The following is a 21,894-nucleotide window of genomic DNA, read 5'->3' as shown; positions in this document are numbered from 1 at the left end:
TTATTGGTCAATATAGCAAGCACTTCACCATCCAATTTGTGGTCTAGACCTCGTGTCTGTCCTGGATTCCACAATGCCCCTACGGACATTCTCCTGCACTGTGTATACCCTGCATCCGGTGCTAGGCCCAGTACCCTTTCGTCATCTTGCCGTTCATCTCCCGTTTCCGCCCTACCTTACCGCCCTTGACGCATTCAGTCCAATCGTCCTTGCTATCGCCGCTCTCTGTCTCGTCGGAAGTTGCCCCTAGCTTCGTAGGTGACTTGTTTCCGCTCACGCTCTGTCGTTTGCCTGTCTGCATGCTCGTTCTTCCCCGCTTGGAGCCGTAATACTTTCACCCTTCACTTTTCATCATCACAAGCGATCCCCCATCTAAACTCTACGCCTGTCAGCGACACCGCCAGACTATCCTCGCATTGTTTCGATTTGTCAACGTGTTTTTTTTTCAGTCTACCGATGTTATCGATTTTTCCCCCACATCCCAATTGACATTTTTCTTGTACATGCCTTGGATCAATACCGTCCTCCGGCGTTTTCCCACAAGCAACTGTATACTCCTTCCGTTCCAATGTGTCATCAATCAATAACAGTTTTAACAATTTTAAATCGTAGAATATTTTCATGACGCTGAAGACTGCTGAAAGGTATCTACTTGATAACAGTGTCTGCATATGATGTGTGTAATGACTCTGGGAAGGAGTACGAACGAAAAAGCTCCGGCTACGAAGTCATCCCAAAAAGGCAACCCGATTACCATAAATATCCCATTATGACGTCGATGCACACCTCTCTTCCTCCTCCGACCACGCCAGCAACCAGCGGGTCTCTGACGCACGGGCCATCCATCGACGATGACCGACTACATCCGCCGCCTCGTCTCGGGAGACAAGGCCCGCTTCCATGACAATGAGCTCAATCTCGAGCTAGGTCTGCCGTCATTCCCGCCTCATCATGTCATCGTCGCCACGCCCTTATATCGTGACTTTAACAGACCTAGCCTACATCACCGACCGTGTCATTGTCATGGGATATCCCGCGACTGGTCTTGAAGGGCTCTACCGGAACCGCCGCGATGACGTTGCGCGCTTCCTCGCACACCGCCACGGCACTAACTTCTGGGTCTTCAATTTCTGCCCTGTGCGCGAAAATGCGTATGACGCGGATGTGTTTGGTGGACGCGTCAGTCGGTATCCGTTTCCAGACCACCAGTGAGTTGTTTATTAGCGTCTTTTTTGATAGGTGGGGTGCTGGGTGTGGCATTATCGCACGCATGTACGGTTCTGTGCGCGTCTGGCTCGAAGCTAGATATAAACCTACACGCCTCACCTTGTCTCAAGATGATATTGTTTTGTCCTGACACAATGTGCACGGAAATCACACGATGTACTTCACTTCCCATGCGAAGTCGCGTAGCAGGGCTTGATGCTCAGAAGCTTTCACCCTTTTGTAGTGCTCCACCCCTCGCGATGCTCACCCTCGTTGTGCGTGAGATGAAATCATGGCTCGACGGTGCGCCCGAGCGCGTCGCCGTGCTCCACTGCAAAGGTGTGTATTCTCGTCCACTATGCCTCTGCTCACCGCTTCTCACTGCTCGCTGCGCATAAACTTACGCGCGCAAATCCACAGCTGGCAAAGGTCGCTCGGGCACCCTCGCCTGCGCATACCTCCTCGCGCTCGACGATGATAGCCTTGTGCCTCCCCGTCTCCCACGAAACTATAGCGCGCACGACCGGCGGCGTGTGCTCTCCATGTCCGATGCGGCACAACTACAGCCGGCCGCACTGAAACCTTCGCCCTCGCATGCGCCAGTACTTCCGGACCTCTCATTTTCTGCCCCGCTTGTGATCGATGCAAATTATGCTCGAAAAGAGTGGTCGCAGGGCGACTCTAAGCAGCTGCATCCTCCAAATGATCCCCAAGGAGATACGTCCGAGCACAAGCGCACGTGGGCTAAGGACCGTGCGGACGAGGTCATGGCTGCTATTCCCTCTGACAACGATCACGCGAGCACACAGAAAGGCGCGGAGATGGCCATACCGGATACGGCGCCGGATACAGAGGAAGAAGCGGACGTGAAATTGAATGGGGCTGCTATGACCGTCGGGCAAGGGAAGACACATCGATCACACAGGTCAACCCTCACGTCCGTGCTTGAGCTGCATACGTCCCGGCGCATGCGCGCGCCTTCCCTTTCGTCTTCGTCTTCGTCTAGCTCATCGTCCTCTTCGTCTTCGTCGTCTTCATCGTCGTCCTCATCGTCGTCTTCAGCGACAGATAAACGCAAGCATAAACAGAAATTGGGCGTCTCAATTCCGTCGCAGCGCCGTTGGCTCCATTTTTGGAGTCTTCTCCTCGCGGGCGAGGGCCCCACGGGATTCTGGCCGCCTTTGCCGACCTCCGTATACTCACTGACGCTTTCTTCTTCGCCCTCCGCGCACGCGGAAAAGCAGCTAGAGATGCCGCCGGCCCACCCGCGCGTACGTTTGCTCTCAGTCACTGTTCGCATGCGCCCAACTAGCGGAGTCACGCTTGGCGTCGTCAAGGCCGCGAGCCATGTCCTCGAGCGGTTTGGTGGGAAAGGCGGCGCTCGTTCACAGGTGGGTGACAAGCGCGAGGGCGACGACGCGGCGGGGAACGGCGCGGCGTTGTGGGCTAGCCTGGCCAGGTACGACGACGCGCTGGTGGATACGCTCGAGCGCTGGGAGCGCTGGAGCAGGGATGGGGCGTCTGCAGGTGGGATGGGGAAGTTGAGGGCGGGTGGGGACGTTATGCACGGCGAGGCTGAGGGCACACATGGGGAGGAACGCTTACACAATCTGTTCGTGGGCGACAAGTGGGATGGGAAGAAGATGGTGCGCAGCTTTGCGCGGATGAGGGCTGGCTCTGGCGCGGAGAAGGTGCGCGAGGGCAAGGGAAAGGGAAAGAAGCTCATCGTGCAGACAATGCGCGTACATGGAAGCATGAGCGGTGTTAATGTTGGTGGCGAAGGCGAGGAAGAGGAGGGCGTTGTGCTGGACGCGTTCAGGGAGGTTCGAATAAAGTTGTACATGGGTCAGGTGAGCCTAATAACCAGCTTCATACGATAACACTTGCACTAGAGACCAGAATCTGAAGCGTCTTGCTTTACAGGTGTTTCTGTGCTGGCTCTGGATCATCCCTGCGTTCCTTCTCCCACCGCAGCTGCTCTCCCTTTCTCCTCCCAATCCATCTTCCGACTCGATCAAGCCCGACTCGAGCAACACTTCCACCTCCCCCATCACGTCCGCCTCTCCCTCCACCTCCCCAGACTCACCCTTGATGGATGATGCAGACCACTTCACGCTCCACCTCGCCAAGTCCGACCTCGACTTTCCGATCAGGCTCGGTGCGTCGCTCGTGTCCGTCGACCTTGCGTTCGCGCGCGTCGCGCAGGCGTCTGCCGTGCAGCCGCCCACACGGACCAGGGGCGGCGAGGGTGCCGCCGGAGAGGGTGTGGAGGTGGGTGGTGGCATCATCGGTGGGGCCGTCGGTGCGATGGAGGGCGCGGGTGGAATCAGGGAGGGCGTGGAGGCTGTACAGGCGTTGGGAAACTGATGCAGGCGGGAAAGATCGCGTCGAGGTGAACTGCAAGGGATTGCGGTGGAAGGATATAATCTCGAGCCATTATTGCGGGCACTTGCTGGAATCTAGCACTAACATTTTGAAGCATTGTAACGGTATCGAACGATCTTCATGATGATAATGAGCACTAAAAATCAAAGAGGTGATGCTCGAAGACCAGCTCGGTACATGGGTCTGGTACGAAATGGATAATTTCCGAATTGGTTCTGGTGCGTTCTACATAGGCGACATCCTCTCCAACTTCGTCCCAAGTGCGAGCAGCGCTTTTGATGTCGATGTTAAGACGCACGTCGTGCTGCTAGACGAGAACGCCCGACCACGACGGCGTTGGGCAGCCCCCTAATAGTCACAGTAGTAGTAGTAGTAGTAGTAGTAGTAGTAGTAGTAGTAGCCACGAGCATCATCAGGGTGGCGATCGGCTTTACCACGTCCGCCTTCTCGGGTTTGACATCCCCCCGACTGGTCGAGGTCGAGGTTCCGGCCGGCGCGTCGACCGTGCACAGCGGCAGCACGTGCATGAGAAAGGAAGGCATCGAGAAACATAGCATCGAGGACGATTCAACGTACCTGGGTGGAACTGGCGAGGAGAAACTCTTGCCGCAGGGTAAGATTTGACAGAGCAGCGACGTGTCATCTTCGATGATCATGACATTGACATGACATGGGGAAGGCTCGTCTAGGAAACGCTCACGGACATCGCAAGCCTTCCGAGCACGGGCATCTGCGAACCATGACCCGCAAGCAACATAGACGACCGATGAAAAGGGTGCACCTCTTTCGCCGATGCTGGCAACCACTGCCGAACCGACGCCGGGCGAGCGTCGCAGGCGGATACTCAGCAGTGATGGATCACGCACACCCTTCGCACCGTACGCGAATCATGCCATACCATGTACCGCCTCTCTGTACGTACACACACACCTACGCACCTACGCACCGATCCCAACAACAACAAATGGCTCCCGGCTCCAGGGTGAGCCCACTCGACGCTCACGCACCCGCGCGCTCATCAGTCAGCCAACACGCTAGCACGCTAGCACCTCTCAAACACCCGGTACAGATCCGGCAAATCCGCGACCTGCACCACGTCGCGCGCGAGCAGCGTCTTGGGCGCGACCAGGTACCGCCGCGCGGCGGCGAACAGGACGTGCTGGATCTGCCACTTCTCCGCCTTCTCGGCGGCGGCGGCAGCGGCGTTGTCGGCGTCATTTGCGTCAGCGTGCGCGTGCGCCGATACGGCCTGCCCTGTCGCATCTGCATCCGTGTGCGCGTCGGCGTCGGCGTGCACGGCGGGGTGTACTGGGCCCGGGACGTAGAAATACGCGAGCTCGCGGAGGAAGGTGTCGAAGCACTCCCGCTCAGAGTGCCAGTTCACCTGAAAGGAAGGAGGAACAGGACCGGTCAGCGCGCCACAAACGCAAAACGCAAAACGAAAACCGCAAGCACGGCCACTGCGCGCGAGGGCGAACCTGGGGTCCGAGGCGCATCAAGAACAGAGGCAGCCGGTCGAGGTTCGGGACGTAGTCCTGCAGCAGGAGCGGCAGCGTCTCCACGCGCCCGTCGGCGGAGATGCAAAAAGAAAAGTACTCGGCGAGCATGTCGCGCCGCGAGACGAGGGTGTCCGTGATGGCCTGCCGTGGTGCACAGTCAGCTGATCGCGCGCGCGGACGTGGGGGGTCGAAATGAGGCGTGCTCACGTCGACGATCTGGGGCTTGCTTAGGGTGCTCCGCTCGGTCCCTTCTTCGACCGCCACGGCGAGCTCGACGAGGGCACGCAGCGACGGGGGCGGGTCGAGCTTGAACTTCGGCAGGTTTCCAAACTGGCGTAGCCCAAGCTGATAGAACAGCTCCTCTCTATTGCCCGCGACGACGCGGTGGCGCAGACAACAACAACGATCAGTCGATCAGCAACAAGGGTGAGTCGGAGCGGACGCGCCTACGTACCCCAGTGCACCGTGGCCGACGAGGTACAGCTTCGTGGAGTACTGCACGAGGCTGAGCTCCTTCTGCAGATCGACGACGCCGACGAAGACATGCTTCGCCATTATCTCCGTGAGCTCTGTCGTTTCGCACCCGCATTCATTCGCGCGTGCAACGCTGAGATCAGCCGCCTGAATGGACCTGCGCCGCAAAGCAGGCGACGAGCTCACGTTTGTGCGCCCCGCCCGCCACTTTTTTCCGCAGCTCCTGTATGCTGCGCAGGTAGCACACCGACTCGGGGATGTGTCTTTCCTTCGCCTTCGGTGACGGAGCGGTGGACGTTGACCCAGTGCGGGGAGCGCCGCCGGGGAGTTGGGATGCGACGTGGAACATGGAGTCAAGCGTCCGGTCCGCCAAAGAGGTCCTGACCTTGTGCTGCGAGAGCGTCTTCTTTTTCAGTGCCGGCGCCGCAGCGGACGGCTCTTCGTCGTCTTCGTCCATGGCGTCGTCGCCATCGCCATCCTGCGCCGTTCTGTATTTGTTCCCGAGATCGGTCTTGGCGAACGCGCCCGTGAGCAACGTCTGGCAGTGCTCATCAGTAAGCATCCTAGCGAACGTCCCGACGACGCGTCATGCCTGGTATTCGAACGTCCGCTCTCCCAGCCCCGCGAGCTTGCGCTGCACCCCGTCGGCGACGCGCTCGACGATCACGTCTTCGTTCAGAAAGTGGACCTCGCGCTTCGTAGGGTGCACGTTGACGTCGACGGTGGTCGGGTCGAGCTGGAGGCTGCGACGGCGCGTGGTCAGGATCTCGTCACAGGGACAGATGACGGAGGGTACTTTAAGTAGACAAAGGGCGATGTGCCCTTGGGCAGGACTCCGCTGTAGATGGATTCCATCGCCCGCTTGATCCGCGAAGACTCGACCAGCCGATCTGTCCGCGCGCCGTCAACTCGCGGCCTCCTTCGCGGGGAAAGGTGCAGCCTTCGGAGACTCACGATTGATGAAGAGAAGAAAGGTCATCTTCTTCGCGTGGTAGTTCGCGTTCGTGAAATGCACCTCCGCCGTCCATCCGCCGCTGCGTTCACCATCGCCATCGCCATCGCCCTCCGCGGCCTCGTCTTCGTCCTGGTCCATCTCGTCCGCCTTCCTCTTGCCCTTGCCTTTCCCGCCGCCGTGCTTCTCGGACGAGGAAACGCGCAGCTGCACCAGGTCCTTCGCGATCGTCTGCCCGTAAAGGAGCCGGATTGCCTGATGCGTCGTGGACGACGAGGGCGTCGACAAGTCGGGCGTCGGCGAGCCCGCCTAGCACACACACCACACATACACACAAAAGAAAGAAAGAGAGGAGACACGTGAGCGCATATACCCCCACGGAGGCCGCGCGCGCGCACGCGCACCTTTTTGCAGACGAAGGACACGCCAGCGTTGTGCACGGCGTACTTGGTCAGCACGTCGAGGATGCGCGCGTACTCCTCGGACGAGCTCCGCAGCGCGGACAGGCGCGCGGTCGTATTGTAGAACAGATTCTCGACCTGCATATACGCGCGGGATAGGGTGAGCCGTGCCGGTCGACGCGCACGAGAGGGGAGAGGGGAAGGTGTGGAGCGAAGACTGACGGTGATGGTCGTGCCGTCGTTGCCGGCGAACGGTTTTGGGTCGGGGCTGAGCCCCGGCTTGGAGGGCGCGAGCTCGCCGTCGACATAGCACGCCCTGCGATCCGAGCGCGTAGAGATGACGGATCAGGACTCGACCCGAGTCGGCGCGTCACGGACGGGCACGCACCTCCATGCACAGGCATCTGCCTTCGTCTTGGTGATGACCGAGAGGTTCGCGACGTGCGAGATGGAGGCGAGCGCCTCGCCGCGGAAGCCGTACGTCGCGAGGCGCGCGAGGTCGGAGAAGGAGGAGAGCTTGGACGTGGTGAAGCGCTGCGCGAGGATGGGCAGGTCCGCTTTCTTTGTGAGGGAACAACACCGATAGGTAAATGTCGTGCACACAGCATGATGGCAGGGTGACTCGGAGGCTGACCTTGATCCCGCACCCGTTGTCCTGGATCTGCAGCAGCTTCAGGCCGCCGTCCTTGACGGTGACGCGGATGGACGTCGTGCCCGCGTCGAGGCTGTTCTCGATGAGCTCCTTGAGCGCCGACGCGGGCCTGTGTATAATCTACACATGAGACGTGTCAATGTGCTAGAGAGCCCGCGCGGCGCGCAGACGCACCTCGCCCGCGGCGATGCGGTTGATGGTTATCTCGCTGAGGCGACGGATGGGCTTCGGCTCCTGCGGCTCGTCATCGTCGCCCGTCGGACGCGTCGACATGGAGAGCAGGATGAGATGTGTGTTGTGCAGACGCGTGCGTGGACAGAAGGAGCAAGCTGCAGGGTCCGTGCACGTGACTTCCTCCGCCCAGATGTCATGTCCGCCTCAACCGCGCCGCCCGTCCTGCTCTGCTCTGCTCTGCACCACTCCTCGCTTTCCTCTTCGCTTCTTCTCCATGCCCCGAGCGCCCACGTCCTCCACGATCTCCACACCCACACCCACCGCACCAGCACCCATGTCGTCCGCCCCGAACCCGAGCTTGCCCCCGCCAGACAAGTATCGTGGCGCCGTCATCGAGGTCAGTCCCTCCACAAAGACGTCTCGCGCATCCATCCTCTCCCTTGCTCCACACGCCGCGCTTCACGCCTTGTAGCTCACTTACTGTTTTTTCTTGCGGCTGTTCCGTAGGACCTCCAGCTGCCGCCCGCGTTCGCGCTCCCGCAGGACGAGGGCATTCTCGCGCAATCGAGCTCGTGTACGAACTGGAGGATGAACAGACAAGTGCACTGGCGCCGCTGAGAGGGCTTGTCGGCTCTTCTGGGCGTCGGCGGAGTGTCAAAGACGGGTGTGAAGAAGCTCTCGACGACGCTGTGTTCTGTTCTCGCGACAGATGCGACTGGCGGGCGACGGCGGATGTCTCGGAGATGATGAGGTGTCAGTGCTCGTGCACGCTGATGGAGAGCATGCACAGGAGAATGGTGAGTGAAAATCTGTTCTGTATTCACATCCATTTTTTCTCCAGACAGTGTGAGTCGCGCACGATTGGCGGCGATGAATGCCCATGTACGCTGACTCCCCCCCGATGGGCTGACCCTACGCAAGCCCAGCTGGCTCTTTATATGACCTGATCGTGTAGCGTGCTTTCAAATCCGACGTTCAAAGTATCCCACAGCGCTCAGAGCCCGCAGCGCCGCGCCGCGGCCTCATCAGTCCCTACCTGCCCTATAGATCAATCGTTCTTCGCTATCGAACCGTCGAGGCTGAACAATGGCCGTACTTTACTTCTGAGATGGGGCAAAGGGCGCCGCGTACCTTGTGCGCGCGACGCGGGCTAGCGGATAGTAGGTACCAGGAAAGCACGAGGAAGAGCACATCGTTACAGAGCGTGCGCTGAACACCGGTGCACGATGAGGCTGAGGGCAGGGTCATCGCGGCGTCTATCTCCGCGTCAGCATCTCTCGCAACATCGGCATGCGCGCAGTTCATTATGGCAATGTTAAGAATTAAAAGTTGGCAGGTACGCATGTTTAGGTGTAGGATGTAGCAATAGCAACACAGTTACAATAAGGGGAACAAAGCCAACAAGAGGATGGAATACAGAACACGGGTGAGGGGAAGGTGTTCTGTGGGGGCATCTGGCTGCTTTGCATGAATAATATAGATGTGAAACAAGATGTGAAACAAGACTCACCATGCGCAAGAGCTCACCAAGGATTGTGGCATCTGTCCCAGTACCACATCGGGTCCTCGACAATTCCCAGCTCCTTCTGGAGGATCTCGATCACCTCCTTCTCGTCCTGTTCGCACAGCTGGTACCTTTCCATCGTGTAGTTGGAATACAGTGCGAGCATAGACGTTTGGCCGGTCACGGTGAATGGCATATGGTAGAACAGCATCGCATTACACATTTTCGCCAGGTGCAAGCGAATGCCAGGTATGGCGGAGATGTACAGGAGGTCTGGATCGAGGGGCCGGGGCTTCAGGAAGAGGTCGTGTTTTTCGGCGTAGCGCATAATCTGCTCGACACTGAGTGCGAAGCCAAAGTGCAGGATATCGGCATCCTCGTTTCGGCTGACATTGCAGTCGTCCGGGAGTTGGGCAGTAGGTGTTCGGTGTTTCGTGGCTTCGATGAAGTTCTTGAAGAATGCATATTAGGCCAGTACGGCGATGATAGCGACAAGAATAGCTAACCTGTCGGCGGCAGGCTCTGGCACGAGCCGTCATCTGATAGCCTGTGAATTGGTTTCTCACAGGGTTGCCATCAGCGTCGCGCTCAAACTCGAGGCTGTAGTCGATGGGGGTCTCAGAAGAGGACATGGGTATCAGACTAGAGAAAGGTGCAGAGTTGTCGTGCAAGTCTGTGTCAAAGCCTTGCAGTTACCTCAAGCCTCAAGCTACCCCCAATTCAGCTCACATTGTCCAACCAACATGCCTTTGCATCTCTCGTCTTGTAGTTCTGTGTGGATATACATCCTATTCATATTCCCATTATCACCATCCTAGCATTTTTTTTCTCCACAGAACTGGGAGATTAAGGAACACTTGTAGACCACTGTGCTGGCCCACAATGACAGAGCTGCCTTTCTCAGACTGTTCTGCCTACAAAGACCCAGATGTGAGCACACTATATATCTGTCTCTTGACATTATAACGAACATGAGAACAGGTGATTGCTATCTCGCGTAGAGGCTTTTTTGCAGATATTTGTAATCTGGTGTCACAGCACATTGCCCCCAATATCCCCCGAGCATATTCGGGTTATATAAGTAATATATCCGGTATATACTGTGAATATTCCCAGACCCCCCATTGGTTTATTAGAATTTTATCTTACTAATAGTCACAACATACCTTGAATATCCCTGGGGGATATTTGGGGCTTAGTATATCCATAGTATATTCCAGGAATATTGCAGCTCCAGAACATTTAATTATTAATCAAATACAATTAAGCCATTTGAGGCTACATGATGATCTATAGGCAAGGGATCCACAAAACATAACTCAGCAGAAAAATCAGGCAAATCCCTGCTGGAAGGTTCATGACCTCATGGTCAAGAATCCATGTTGCAGTGGTGCTACAAAAAAAAGACAACATTGCCACACCCCACTTACTCATCCACACCCCATACCTTGCTATATACACTACAAGGTACCCTTAATCAGTACCGAGGGCCACAACCTAGTAAGAAACGGAAGCATGTACCAACATCACCCCATTAGGTAATCATCCACCATCTCTCTATACTATGGAAAGAGTTCCACCATCACCACTGATAAGCAGGCACCTACGCTAGGGTCTGAAGAAGGTATTTGGGAGGCTTTGAGAAGATACCAAACAGTGCTAGACAAGTACCGAAGATGCTAACTATTACCAAACATGGTTGGCCCCCACCCAACTGACCATAACCCACTGAAGGATGCTTGGCAGCACTTGAGTCAGTTTGCCTACACTTTACACACTTACTATGACTGCACAGGAGTATTACAACAAGGTGTTTATGAGATTGGAGCCAGGATTCTGTGTTGGCTGATGTGCTCTAGGAGTTAGTCAGTTCTTATCACTTATCTCCCTAACTTTCGCATGGTTGGTCAAACATGATCTTGCACTATTGCTTGGCCACCCTAGTCATACGTTACTTCTTCTTTATTTTCATTAGCTTACCAAGGCCTGTGTCTGCTACCTACACTCAGGTGACAGATCCTGAATGTTTGGGTTTTTACCTTTGCTGATTACCTTTTACCTTATCACCTTTGGAATCCATATGGACATTTTACCTATCTTCTTATCTTCTCTGATTGCTAGGGCTTGGTGCCCATTTGACACCTACTTTCATTTTGTGTTTGGTATTTTACTTAGGGGCTCAGTTTACTATAAAAACCTACATACAACTCTGGAATAAACTAGCTTTTGCACCCCACAGTTCAGAACTCATTTGCACTTGTCTTAACCATTGAAATTGTCTTTGTTGACTCCTAAAACTTGTCATCCTTGTTGTTTAGCCTTATTTGTGTTTGTCCTCATTTCTTCGCTCATACCCCTTGTCCCCCCCTTTTTTGTATATTGTCAGAGTCCCATGTGGCTCTTGAAGCACGTAGCTGTCAGCTGCAACACTACCTTCTCATTAACAACTGAATCGCCAACATGACCAACCAAATATTCAGTCAGTGTTTAGTGCAGTCCCAAAACCATTTAGGTGCTATAATCCCACACTCCTCGCTGCTTCCCAGTGCACCATTGATTTCTAAAGTCATCACTAACAATTCCTTGTGTATTAGATACTAGCTCCAGCACCCCCTACATTACAGGTTGTTTTGGTATTGTGCTTGGCACTCAGAGCCACCTCTAGCATATCACCACATCAAGACGACCCAAAGAAGCATCATGCCAAGCACCCTATGAGTTTGCAGGCAGTAGGGATGCACAAGCATGACACCTCAATGAACAGGAAACCTGCGCCTCGTAAAAAGGATTCTTTCAAGACACCATATTCAGCAAAAGGTTAGTGTTGAGCAATGGTTAACAAGATGGAACAATGCACTTACAGACTGCAATACTTATGTGCATGCCCTCAACAGTGCAATTAGCTCAGGAGAATGCTCCTGCTGCTATTGTGGCAAGACCATTCTATGAGGTTACTGCTACTATTGCAGCAGCACCAGTTGATGTTATAGCAGCACTGTCCTGTGAGGTTGCTACTGCTGTGGCAACATTGCTCGGTGTTGCTGCTACTATTGTCACACCAGTTCTAACACAACAGCCACCAAAGCTAATTCTGAAACCACTCCATGAACCTGGCACACCTGTGCTAACACTGCCAGTGCCAACACTAATCCTTCTAAGTCTCAAATGCACCCCACCCTACTTGCACCCACCCTTTAGTCTGTTCTCGCTACTCATGCATTGATAATTGCACTTTCATCCATGCATTCACAGCCAACTGACCTCCGTTGATCCCATTAAGGTGCACTCATGCACAGACACATTCCTGCACCAACTATTGAACCTGGATCTTACAGCATGCATGAGAGTGCACAGCCAACATCAAGATTGTTCAAGGCACCGTCAGCAGTCCCCGTTTATGACACTGGATGAGGAACACCTATGTGAGAGCAAGGGAGTACTCATCTAATCCCAACAAGGAGCACAGGTCGAGGCCCTAGCACCCCACTGCGAGGCACTCCGGTACTTGGCATGAGTTGTGCACCAACACTTCTAAGAGGCAGAGGTTGTGGGATGGCCATAAGAGCAATCCAAGCACCTATAAGGGAATCCTCTCTGGCCCTGATGAAACCCAATGCAGTGGGGTCTATAGGTGAGATTGTGGTGTAAAGGGAAACATAAACAACTCATTAGTATAAATTTAAATAGATAAAAAGGGTTTTGTGGTCAAAAACATACTTGATAGACTTTCAAAGCTCAAGTTTCAGTTCCCAAGGGTCAAGTGGATGGTTGAAGATATGGTTGAGTCATTTCCTAGCACAATGATGATGTCTATGAGCCACAATCTTAAAGTCTTGTGCAGAGAGTTAACTAAGGCAACTACAAGAAATAATGAGCTTGAAGGAAAGCTGGTCAACATGATAGGACAGATGACTGACTGGAAGATAGAGATGGAAACTTTCAAGGCAAAGGTGAAGAAGGGGAGGGAATAGCAAGATCACAGGGATGCTGGAGTGCATCTCAATCCTATCCTGTCAGTAAGTGGTATATATGAAATATAACACTTGGCACTCAAGGTGAAGGGGCTTGGCTGCTATCAGATGATGATATGAAACCTGTGCTACAATTGGATGGATATTGCACAAGATAGTAGGACCCTTCCCAAACCTCTCTCTATGAATAAAATAGGGGAGCATGAGTACTGGATGACTATGGGTAAGGGAGCAGATTTTAGCAGAATCTTGTGCCTAGGATAGAATGATCTATTAATGAGCATGGGTGTTCTTTAGGCACCAATACCCCACTTTTTGCAGCTTTTCAGTATTCTTTGACTGTTCAGCATACTTAGGACTGACCGATCCCAATCTGTTTGGCAATCTCAGCCATTTGTCAAGTGCCAACTTTCCATTTAGACCTCCGCACAGTCATTTGGAGCTGTTTACAGTCATCCTATCCATCTATTATCACTCTCAGCACTAGGAGCTCCCCACAGACTGTCATGGCCAATCGCCGATCAGTTCAGTATGCTTCACATGGTCAGCATATTCAGTCGGCTTCAGTGTCCCAAATCGGAGGCAGCCGAACACTTTGTTGACTCAGAATGGATCTGTCTTTCTATCTCTTATCATCCTTATGCCTTTTGTTGACCTATCCTTTGTTATCTTCAGAGCTCCCAAGTTTCTAAATAGTTTACCCATGTGGCATGTGATTCTTATCACCAGGTCTATGTGCACTCACCTTGGCAATCTCTCCACTTATTTAGACTTTAGAGTTATTGCTTCTTATCTTATAGTGTTTGCAACATCACTCCCTTATCTTTTTTACCTTTGATTGCCCTTGGCACACATTTCCAATTGCTTTATGCCTCTGCTAATTTCCCTATCTTGTACCTGTTCAAACTTACTATAAAAGGGCACCTATGGCCTCACAATACATTAGCTTTGGCTCCCCCCTTGTTCCAATTCCATTTGTGTGCTTGTGTCTATAAGACTTTGAGCTATTGCTTTTCAACCCTTATTCACGTTTTGCCTCTTTTTTTGTGTTGTTGCATTTGATTACAGCCTTCCATCAGAGCCCTTGACATCTTGCTCTCTCCCTCTCATCTAGTTTGTCATCTTCTGTCAGTGTCTAGTGTGGCCTTGCACCCATTCCCTCCCCTTTGCATCCCAATCAAATCCCAATCAAATACCGACTGACCAACTGACCAACTGACTAACCAACCAACTAACCAACCAACCAACCAACCAACCAACCAACCAACCAACCAACTAACCAACCAACTAACCAACCAACCAACCAACCAACTAACCAACTAACTAACCAACTAACCAACCAACCAACCAACTGACTGACTAACCAACCAACCAACCAACCAACTAACCAAATATTTTGATTTTGGAGTTGTTTGTTTGCTACACTCCAAACACTTTCAGTATGCTCCCTTGTTGGTTGTTGCATAGCTTATAGTTCCTTGCATACTAGAACCAGCTCCTGCCTACCTGCGCTTATAGGTGTGTTTCTTGGGTGTGTTTCACACTCAGAGGCATCACTAGCATATCACCGTGGTCTGCAAACAAGTTAGGTTGGGCCTTCTCAAGGTTGTCAGTAGTAGCAGATGCATTACACTCATGTCCGACAAAGCATTGGACGTATATATACTAGCCTGTCCTGCATCATCTTGTAAAATAAGGATTTAAACATTAGCAATAGTACTAGAGCATCCAAAAGAATTTTTTGGAGGGAATAAAACTCACCAAGGTTCATTGGTGTGCTACTTCAGAGTTGGCACTCTTCATCTAGCCTATCCATAGTGCCCTGCTATCTGGTATTGAATGGTTTCTCTTGTACTCGCTTCACCGGACCCTTTTTTTTTCTTGCCACTAAAAGTGCTACAGTCAGCATATCTGTGTGTTGACATTAGAGGTGTCGATAAATGGTGCGGCAGTGCTGGCGGAGAGGCAGTGTTTGTGCATGGCATCATTTACAAGGGCATTCTTTGAAAAAAGGGTCAGGATTCTTGGTTCTTGAGGACATGTGTAAAAAAACAGGTGTTTATTGAGAGCTGTGGAGATATATGCAATGGGGTGTCCAGGGAAGAAGGATAACTTAAAGAAATTTTGACATGTCCGGATCTGGCAATGCGCATAGGTCAGGGTCATCTCCTAGTTAGGAATGACTAGGGGATATTTGGGGGATATTCCCTCCTTGGTATATTCCGGGTATATTCAAGAATTGTTGCTAATATACCCTGAATATCCCCTGGGGATAATTGGGGGCAATATGCGGTATGTGGCATGCTTCTTCTTTTAACCAGATGGAAGCCCCCCTATATGCACTCTATGGCCGTATTCTCACTGACTACTGTACTATCTCGGAACACCCATCTGGAGATATAACCTTTGCCTGCCATCCTCATCTATTCTTTGTTCATGGCAAAGCCAAAGGTACCAAGAATTATCATGAATGTAGGAGTCCAGACCTTGCTGCATTGATTACCTTTCTCCAATACTGTGGCAACTTAGGTGCTCTGTATAGGAAATCTTGGCTGATTTTTTTGTTAGAGATCAAGCCCCTTGCACTTGATGAAGGTTGGGATACTCTGGAGGTGAGGCGCACGTCAATGGAGATGATCTCAAATCACCTTCTGCAAGTAAACCAACAAGCGCTGTTTGCGTTTAGTCATCATGCTGGAGATGAAATCTTTTGCTTTCTGATCATCGGCACGTTCTTCAGCTTGTTAAAGTATACTAGGCTATCTACTACTGCGTCTGAGGGAGAATCATCTACAATATTGTCTACACTATGCACACTACCTGGTCGGGCTCACAAAAGGCAGCACTTGCACTAATCACAAGATTCTCCCATCGTTCCTGAGCCACTATACTATGGCGAGCCAATATTCCAACAGGAATTTAAAGACTTTGCCCCATTGTTTCTGAAGGCTTTGAATGATATCACATCGGCCATTGGGTTCTCATTTCAACCTTCGTTCTTCCAAGTACCGCCAGGCAATCATCACACTGCTCTTGATGAACATATAGTAAGCCCTTGAAATGACCTGAGATCCATGTCCCACAGCTCATTATTTTTCGCATGCATAGAAAGCTGCTAGGGAATATATTGAAAGCATAATTGCCACTGAGCGATGGCCCAATGATCTTAATGTTGCAGTATTGAAGGGTGATTTTGATCTTCCCTCACCAATTGTTCCAACATCCGAGTACAAAAAAACTGTGCACGCAAGCGATCAAAACGTGCCGATTCACTTCCTGTTGCCCCCCGCAGACGTTCAAAGCGCTCAGTTGTGTCAGGCAACAACAAACCTCTTCGCACTTTACCTGATAGCGGAGATCCATTTTTGTCCATCAATATCCACTTGCCTTCACCCACTCCACTCTAGAGGCCAACCCATTCCAGGTAGTATGGCTTCTGCAGTAAAGAAGAGCAAAGCGCGAGCAATTTAATTCCATGTAGCATCTGAGGCATCGTGCTCGTGTACTCCTTATATGCATTCACCCTTTTTGCTATGTAACGTATGCTAGTACACCGTGGCCAACGAGGTACAGTTTTGTGGAGTACCACATGAGGCTGAGCTCCTTCTACAGATCGACGACACTGACGAAGATGTGCTTTGCCAGTCCAAGTGCACAGAGACGCCAGCTCAGGACTCGACTCAAGTTGGTGCATTACAGACAGGCATGTACCTCTATGCACATGCGTCTGACTTCGTCTTGGTGATGACCGAGAGGTTCGCGACGTGTGAGATGGAGGCAAGTACCTTGCCATGGAAGCCATACGTCACAAGTCGGAGAAGGAGGAGAGCTTGGACGTGGTGAAGCACCACGCGAGGATGGGCAGATCCACTTTCTTTGTGAGGGAACAATGCCGATAGGTAAATGTCGTGCACACAGCATGACGGCAGGGTGACTCGGAGGCTGACCTTGATCCCGTACCCATTGTCCTGGATCTGCAGCAGCTTCAGGCCGCCATTCTTGATGGTGATGCGGATGGACGTCGTGCCCATGTTGAGGCTATTCTCAATGAGTTCCTTGAGCGCCGACACGGGCCTGTGTATAATTTACATACAAAATGTGTCAATGTACTTGTGCCCGCAAAAAGTGTTTGAACACCGTCATGTGAAGCTTCTATATGAGTTGCTGAGCCTTATTAGTCTTAAGAAATTCATGCCTCCTGCTGGAACCACTGAGTTTACACCCTCAAAAAGAGGTCAAATCCTTGCTTTGCATGATCTTGGATACTCATATCGAAAAATTGCTTCCTTGACTGGTGCTTCTGTCTGGGCATGCCATTATACTGTCACTCACGAGAACCAGTTCCATACCCAACACAGTCTCCCTCGATCTGGCTGGCCACATATCATTGATGGCCGCACACAGTGCAGGGTCCTTCATGAGATCCATACACACCGTCTGGACCCTTATCCCATTATTTCCGAGCATGTTGAACATGTAACATCCCAACAAGTTCGCACCATAGCAACTTCTGCTGGCTATCATCGTTGAGTTGCACGTCGCAAGCCCTTCCTATCACTAGCAGCTGTCTGGAAACATCTCATTTGGGCAAAGGAGAATATGACAAGGGATTGGAATGAGGTTATCTGGACTGATGAGGCAAAGTTGGAGTTAGGAGAGAGGCCAGGGCACAGGAGAGTGACGAGATTACTAGGTGAAGAATTTCTTCCTGAGAACATATAGCCAACCTTCAAGAGTGGTCACAAATCCATCATGGTATGGGGGTGTATTGCACATGGTGTGAAAGGTCTGCTGATCAAGCTGGAATTCCTGCCTGCAACCATAAGTGAGAAGGGCCAAAGACAAGGTGGAGGCTTGGGTGCAAAAGAGTATGTTGCACAGGTTCTTGAAGGGCCTCTAAAGGATTTTTTCGATAGGATGGAGCAGCAGCAGATACATCTCATGCTTGTTGTCAAAGATGGAGCACCAGCCCACACAAGCCGCCTCACAAAATCTGCTTGGTTGAAACTGGGCATCACACCCCTAACACATCCTCCATCTTTACCCGATCTTAACCCTATCGAGCCATTATGGCTGCTGCTCAAAAACTGTGTTGCTGATACCCCAGGTGCCAGTAATTCTCTCGAGAACCTATGGTTAGCAGCACAGCATGCATGGGAAGAAATTATAGAAGAGGAGATTCAGAGACATACCGGGAAGATGTCAGAGAGAGTTGCACAAGTTCAGGCAGCAAAAGGCTGGCATACAAGATTCTAACTACTGTATTATATAAAAGACATTCCTAGCTCTTCATAAAGACTATCAAATTGTCGATCCATTCACAATTGCTCTTAGGAGACAGTCAGAAACTAGGAGACATGTCATGTCACAGTCACCTGTTCAAACACTTTTCGCGGGCACAAGTATTAGAGAGCCCACGCCTGTGCGAGACGGCCCCGCGCGGCATGCAGACGCACCTCGCCCGCAGCGATGCGGTTGATGGTCGCCTTGTGGAGGCGGCGGCGGATGGGCTTCGGCTCCTGCGGCTCGTCATCGTCGCCCGTTGGACGCTGATACGCTAGTGATGCCTCTGAGTGCGAAACACACCCAAGAAACACCCCTACAAGCGCAGGTAGGCAGGAGCTAGTTCTAGTGTGCAAGGAACTATAAGCTGTGCAACAACCAACAAGGGAGCGTACTAAAAGTGTTCGGAGTGTAGTGAACAAACAACTCCAAAATCAAAGTATTCAGTTGGTCAGTCAGTCGGTAGGTCGGTCGGTAGGTCAGTAAGTCGGTAGGTCGGTAAGTCGGTCGGTCGGTCGGTCGGTCGGTTGGTCGGTAGGTCAGTCGGTCGGTCGGTCGGTCGGTCGGTAGGTCGGTCAGTCGGTAGGTCGGTCGGTTGGTAGGTCGGTCGGTCGGTCGGTCGGTCGGTCGGTCGGTAGGTCGGTAGGTCGGTCGGTCGGTAGGTCGGTCGGTCGGTCGGTCGATGTTTGATCGGGATTTGATCGGGATGCAAAGGGAAGGGAATGGGTGCAAGGCCACACTAGACCCTGGCAGAGGATGACAAACTAGATGAGAGGGAGAGAGCAAGACGACGAGGGCTCTGGCGGAGGGCTGTGATCGAACGCAACAACACAAACAAAAGGGCAAAATGCGAACAAGGATTGGAAGGCAATGGCTCAAAGTCTCATGGACACAAGCGCACAAATGGAATCGGAACAAGGGGGGAGCCAAAGCTGATATATTGCAAAGCCATAGGTGCCCTTTTATAGTAAGTCCAAACAGGTACAAGATAAGGAGATCGGCAGAGGCATAGAGCAATCGGAAATGCGTGCCAAGAGTGATCAAAGGTAAAGAAGATAAGGGAGTGATGTTGCAAACACTATAAGATAAGAAGCAATAACTCTAAAGTCTAAATAAGTGGAGAGATTGCCAAGGTGAGTCCACATGGACCTGGAGATAAGAACCACATGCCACATGGGTAAACCATTTAGAAACTTGGGAGCTCTGAAGATAACAAAGGATAGGTCAACAGAAGGCATAAGGACGATAAGAGATAGAAAGACAGATCCGTTCTGAGTCAACAAAGTGTTCGGCTGCCTCCGATTCGGGACACCGAAGCCGACCGAATGTGCCGACCATGTGAAGTGTACCGAACCGATCGGCGATCGGCCGCGACAGTCTGTGGGGAGCCCCTACTGCTGAGAGTGATGATAGATGGATAGGATGACTGTGAACAGCTCCGAATGACTGTGCGGAGGTCTAAATGGAAAGTCGGCACCTGACAAATGGCTGAGATCGCCGAACGGATCGGGATCGGTCAGTCCTAAGTATGCCAAATGGTCAAAGAATACTGAAAAGCTGCGAAAAGTGGGGTATTGGTGCCTAGAGCATACCCATGCTCATCAACGCGTCGACATGGAGAGCAGGATGAGATGTGTGTTGTGCAGACGCGTGCGTGGACAGAAGGAGCAAGCTGCAGGGTCTGTGCACGTGACTTCCTCCGCCCAGATGTCATGTCCGCCTCGACCGCGCCGCCCGTCCTGCTCTGCTCTGCTCTGCACCGCTCCTCGCTTTCCTCCTCGCTTCTCCTTCATGCCCCAAGCGGCGTCCTCCATGACCTCCACGACCTCCACGACCTCGACACCCACACCCACCGCACCAGCACCGATGTCGTCCGCCCCGAACCTGCCCCCGCCAGACAAGTACCGCGGCGCCGTCGTCGAGGTCGGTCCTCCGCCCCCACATCGCACACAGACGCCCACATCTTCTCTTCTCTCTTCCTCTCTACACGCCGTGGCGCCCTCTGACACGCTTGCTTTTTTTTTTGTGGCCGTCCCGCAGGACCTCCAGCTGCCGCCCGCGTTCGCGCTCCCGCAGGACGAGGGCATCTCCCGCGCGATCGAGCTCGCGTACGACAGAGACTTCTCGCACATCCCGTACGTCACGGAAGCCTCCCACTCCCTCCTCCCCGAGCTGTGCCCGGGCTCTTCTTTCTCTCCTCCCTTCTCTCTCCCCCCCTCCCCCTCTCTCTCGCTTACCGCGCTCCTCCCGAAGCGTGCTCGATCGCAAGCGCAAACCCCTCGGATACGTCGACGTGGCCGAACTCAAGAAGAAGTGGGAAGCAGGCGCCGCGACACCCGTGAGCTCCCCATCCCTCATCCATCCGTTCGCGCGCGTGTACGCGCGCGCGCACGCTGACCGCCCGACCGCGCCCGCAGTCCGACAAAGTCGCGTCCCACATGACCAAGTTCAACCGCTCGCCCTCCACGAACCCCTACACCGTCATCACGCCCGACACGCCCCTCGCCGACGTCGAGCGCTTCCTCGCGCGCAACATCTTCGCCCTCGGTGCGTCCCCCTTCCCCTTAACCCCGCGCTCTCTCCCGAGTCCCGAATCGCGTACGGAATCTGACCGGCGTCCCGTGCCGCCTGGCAGTGACGGACTACGACCGCAAATTCGTGCTCGCGGTCGCGACGTCGCAAGACCTCGAGGTGAGCCCGCCCGCACTCCACGCACACGTGCCCCGCCCACTCCCCACTGACCCGCACCTCGCGACGACCCAGACGTTCGTCTCCCGCCGTGGAATATAACACCCGCGCCGCCGCCGCGCGCCCTCTCCCGTCACCCCGTCACTTCGACCAGTATCCGCCGCCATCGCCATCGCCATCGCCATCGCCCAACGCCAACCCACCGTCCCCACCTCGACTCGGGGACAAGTATCTAATCGTTCGCTAGACGCCGCTCCCATCATGCCAACCATGTATCCGTGTATCTTTTATCCATCCCTATCGAGTCGAATGAACGTACGCGCGCGCGGGCGCGTCCGCCTGACGCTCCCACCGACCGCGCGTGTCTCAACACATGGTTCTCAAGGGCTCTCTGGTGGGTGTCCACCATGCGTGAAGTGTAAATAAGGATGAGAAGTGCACGAGGTTCGCGAGGGCCCGCAAAACGCGACCGATGCTACGTATGCAAGTCAGATCGCCTCGGAAGCGCACCTCGGACCGACAAAGCAACTCATTTACGGATACCGTAGAGTACATACACAGCACACAACCCGCCCTGTGCGCTTCTCAGCCCTGCAGGTCCCTACTGCAATCCCTAAGTACATCAACATACTAGATAACTATACTATATAACCACGCATCGCTGCTCTGGCCTGGGTGCTCCGATCCCGCGTCCCGATCGAGGTG

General features: G+C 53.2%; 10 protein-coding genes across 10 annotated transcripts; 5 read left to right on the top strand and 5 right to left on the bottom strand.

The window, feature by feature from the left end:
- Positions 1–805: 805 nt before the first annotated feature.
- Positions 806–3,743, top strand: HETIRDRAFT_152470 (uncharacterized protein). The gene is made up of 5 exons (XM_009553865.1): positions 806–927; positions 992–1,208; positions 1,451–1,545; positions 1,627–3,056; positions 3,130–3,743. The coding sequence occupies exons 1-5, from the start codon at positions 852–854 to the stop codon at positions 3,571–3,573; spliced, it is 2,262 nt and encodes a 753-aa protein (XP_009552160.1). The 5' UTR covers positions 806–851; the 3' UTR covers positions 3,574–3,743.
- Positions 3,744–3,816: 73 nt separating this feature from the next.
- On the bottom strand, positions 3,817–4,133 carry HETIRDRAFT_455560 (uncharacterized protein; the record flags this gene model as incomplete). Its single annotated transcript, XM_009553864.1, has 2 exons — positions 3,817–3,939; positions 3,996–4,133. 2 exons carry the CDS (start codon positions 4,131–4,133, stop codon positions 3,817–3,819), a joined length of 261 nt encoding a protein of 86 aa, XP_009552159.1.
- A 330-nt stretch (positions 4,134–4,463) lies between these two features.
- On the bottom strand, positions 4,464–7,842 carry HETIRDRAFT_436847 (uncharacterized protein; the record flags this gene model as incomplete). The annotated part of the gene is made up of 13 exons (XM_009553863.1): positions 4,464–4,975; positions 5,070–5,231; positions 5,298–5,454; positions 5,545–5,659; positions 5,751–6,102; positions 6,157–6,307; positions 6,361–6,454; positions 6,519–6,825; positions 6,921–7,055; positions 7,140–7,233; positions 7,306–7,478; positions 7,552–7,689; positions 7,744–7,842. 13 exons carry the CDS (start codon positions 7,840–7,842, stop codon positions 4,634–4,636), a joined length of 2,319 nt encoding a protein of 772 aa, XP_009552158.1. The 3' UTR covers positions 4,464–4,633.
- Positions 7,843–8,017: 175 nt separating this feature from the next.
- Positions 8,018–8,361, top strand: HETIRDRAFT_106560 (uncharacterized protein; the record flags this gene model as incomplete). Its single annotated transcript, XM_009553862.1, has 2 exons — positions 8,018–8,140; positions 8,251–8,361. 2 exons carry the CDS (start codon positions 8,018–8,020, stop codon positions 8,359–8,361), a joined length of 234 nt encoding a protein of 77 aa, XP_009552157.1.
- Positions 8,362–9,266: 905 nt separating this feature from the next.
- Positions 9,267–9,879, bottom strand: HETIRDRAFT_330247 (uncharacterized protein; the record flags this gene model as incomplete). The annotated part of the gene is made up of 2 exons (XM_009553861.1): positions 9,267–9,698; positions 9,754–9,879. 2 exons carry the CDS (start codon positions 9,877–9,879, stop codon positions 9,267–9,269), a joined length of 558 nt encoding a protein of 185 aa, XP_009552156.1.
- A 971-nt stretch (positions 9,880–10,850) lies between these two features.
- HETIRDRAFT_330208 (uncharacterized protein) lies at positions 10,851–11,021 on the bottom strand (the record flags this gene model as incomplete). The annotated part of the gene is made up of 1 exon (XM_009553860.1): positions 10,851–11,021. A coding segment is annotated over one exon (171 nt), but the record flags the coding sequence as incomplete, so codon positions are not given.
- Positions 11,022–11,707: 686 nt separating this feature from the next.
- On the top strand, positions 11,708–13,218 carry HETIRDRAFT_119220 (uncharacterized protein; the record flags this gene model as incomplete). Its single annotated transcript, XM_009553859.1, has 4 exons — positions 11,708–11,726; positions 11,849–12,064; positions 12,142–12,444; positions 12,935–13,218. 4 exons carry the CDS (start codon positions 11,708–11,710, stop codon positions 13,216–13,218), a joined length of 822 nt encoding a protein of 273 aa, XP_009552154.1.
- Positions 13,219–17,023: 3,805 nt separating this feature from the next.
- Positions 17,024–17,303, bottom strand: HETIRDRAFT_329642 (uncharacterized protein; the record flags this gene model as incomplete). Its single annotated transcript, XM_009553858.1, has 2 exons — positions 17,024–17,092; positions 17,166–17,303. Coding segments are annotated over 2 exons (207 nt in total), but the record flags the coding sequence as incomplete, so codon positions are not given.
- Positions 17,304–17,940: 637 nt separating this feature from the next.
- Positions 17,941–18,474, top strand: HETIRDRAFT_53889 (uncharacterized protein; the record flags this gene model as incomplete). The annotated part of the gene is made up of 1 exon (XM_009553568.1): positions 17,941–18,474. A coding segment is annotated over one exon (534 nt), but the record flags the coding sequence as incomplete, so codon positions are not given.
- Positions 18,475–20,367: 1,893 nt separating this feature from the next.
- HETIRDRAFT_330206 (uncharacterized protein) lies at positions 20,368–21,291 on the top strand (the record flags this gene model as incomplete). The annotated part of the gene is made up of 6 exons (XM_009553857.1): positions 20,368–20,424; positions 20,542–20,636; positions 20,755–20,839; positions 20,919–21,048; positions 21,137–21,192; positions 21,265–21,291. The coding sequence occupies 6 exons, from the start codon at positions 20,368–20,370 to the stop codon at positions 21,289–21,291; spliced, it is 450 nt and encodes a 149-aa protein (XP_009552152.1).
- Positions 21,292–21,894: the final 603 nt, after the last annotated feature.

Source organism: Heterobasidion irregulare (assembly GCF_000320585.1).
Source record: "Heterobasidion irregulare TC 32-1 unplaced genomic scaffold scaffold_12, whole genome shotgun sequence".
In the NCBI taxonomy this organism is placed as follows: Eukaryota; Fungi; Basidiomycota; class Agaricomycetes; order Russulales; family Bondarzewiaceae; genus Heterobasidion; species Heterobasidion irregulare.
Note: the sequence above shows the minus strand (reverse complement) of the source record. Positions and strands in the feature narration are given on the sequence as shown.

What these genes read in the sequence shown, in the direction of transcription:
- HETIRDRAFT_152470 (XM_009553865.1), top strand. Translation starts at nt 852, where the DNA reads ATGACCGACTACATCCGCCGCCTCGTCTCGGGAGACAAGGCCCGCTTC. An exon ending in TGAGCTCAATCTCGAGCTAG is followed by an intron (nt 928 to 991) that starts GTCTGCCGTCAT and finishes TGACTTTAACAG; the next exon opens with ACCTAGCCTACATCACCGAC. An exon ending in TATCCGTTTCCAGACCACCA is followed by an intron (nt 1,209 to 1,450) that starts GTGAGTTGTTTA and finishes ACCCTTTTGTAG; the next exon opens with TGCTCCACCCCTCGCGATGC.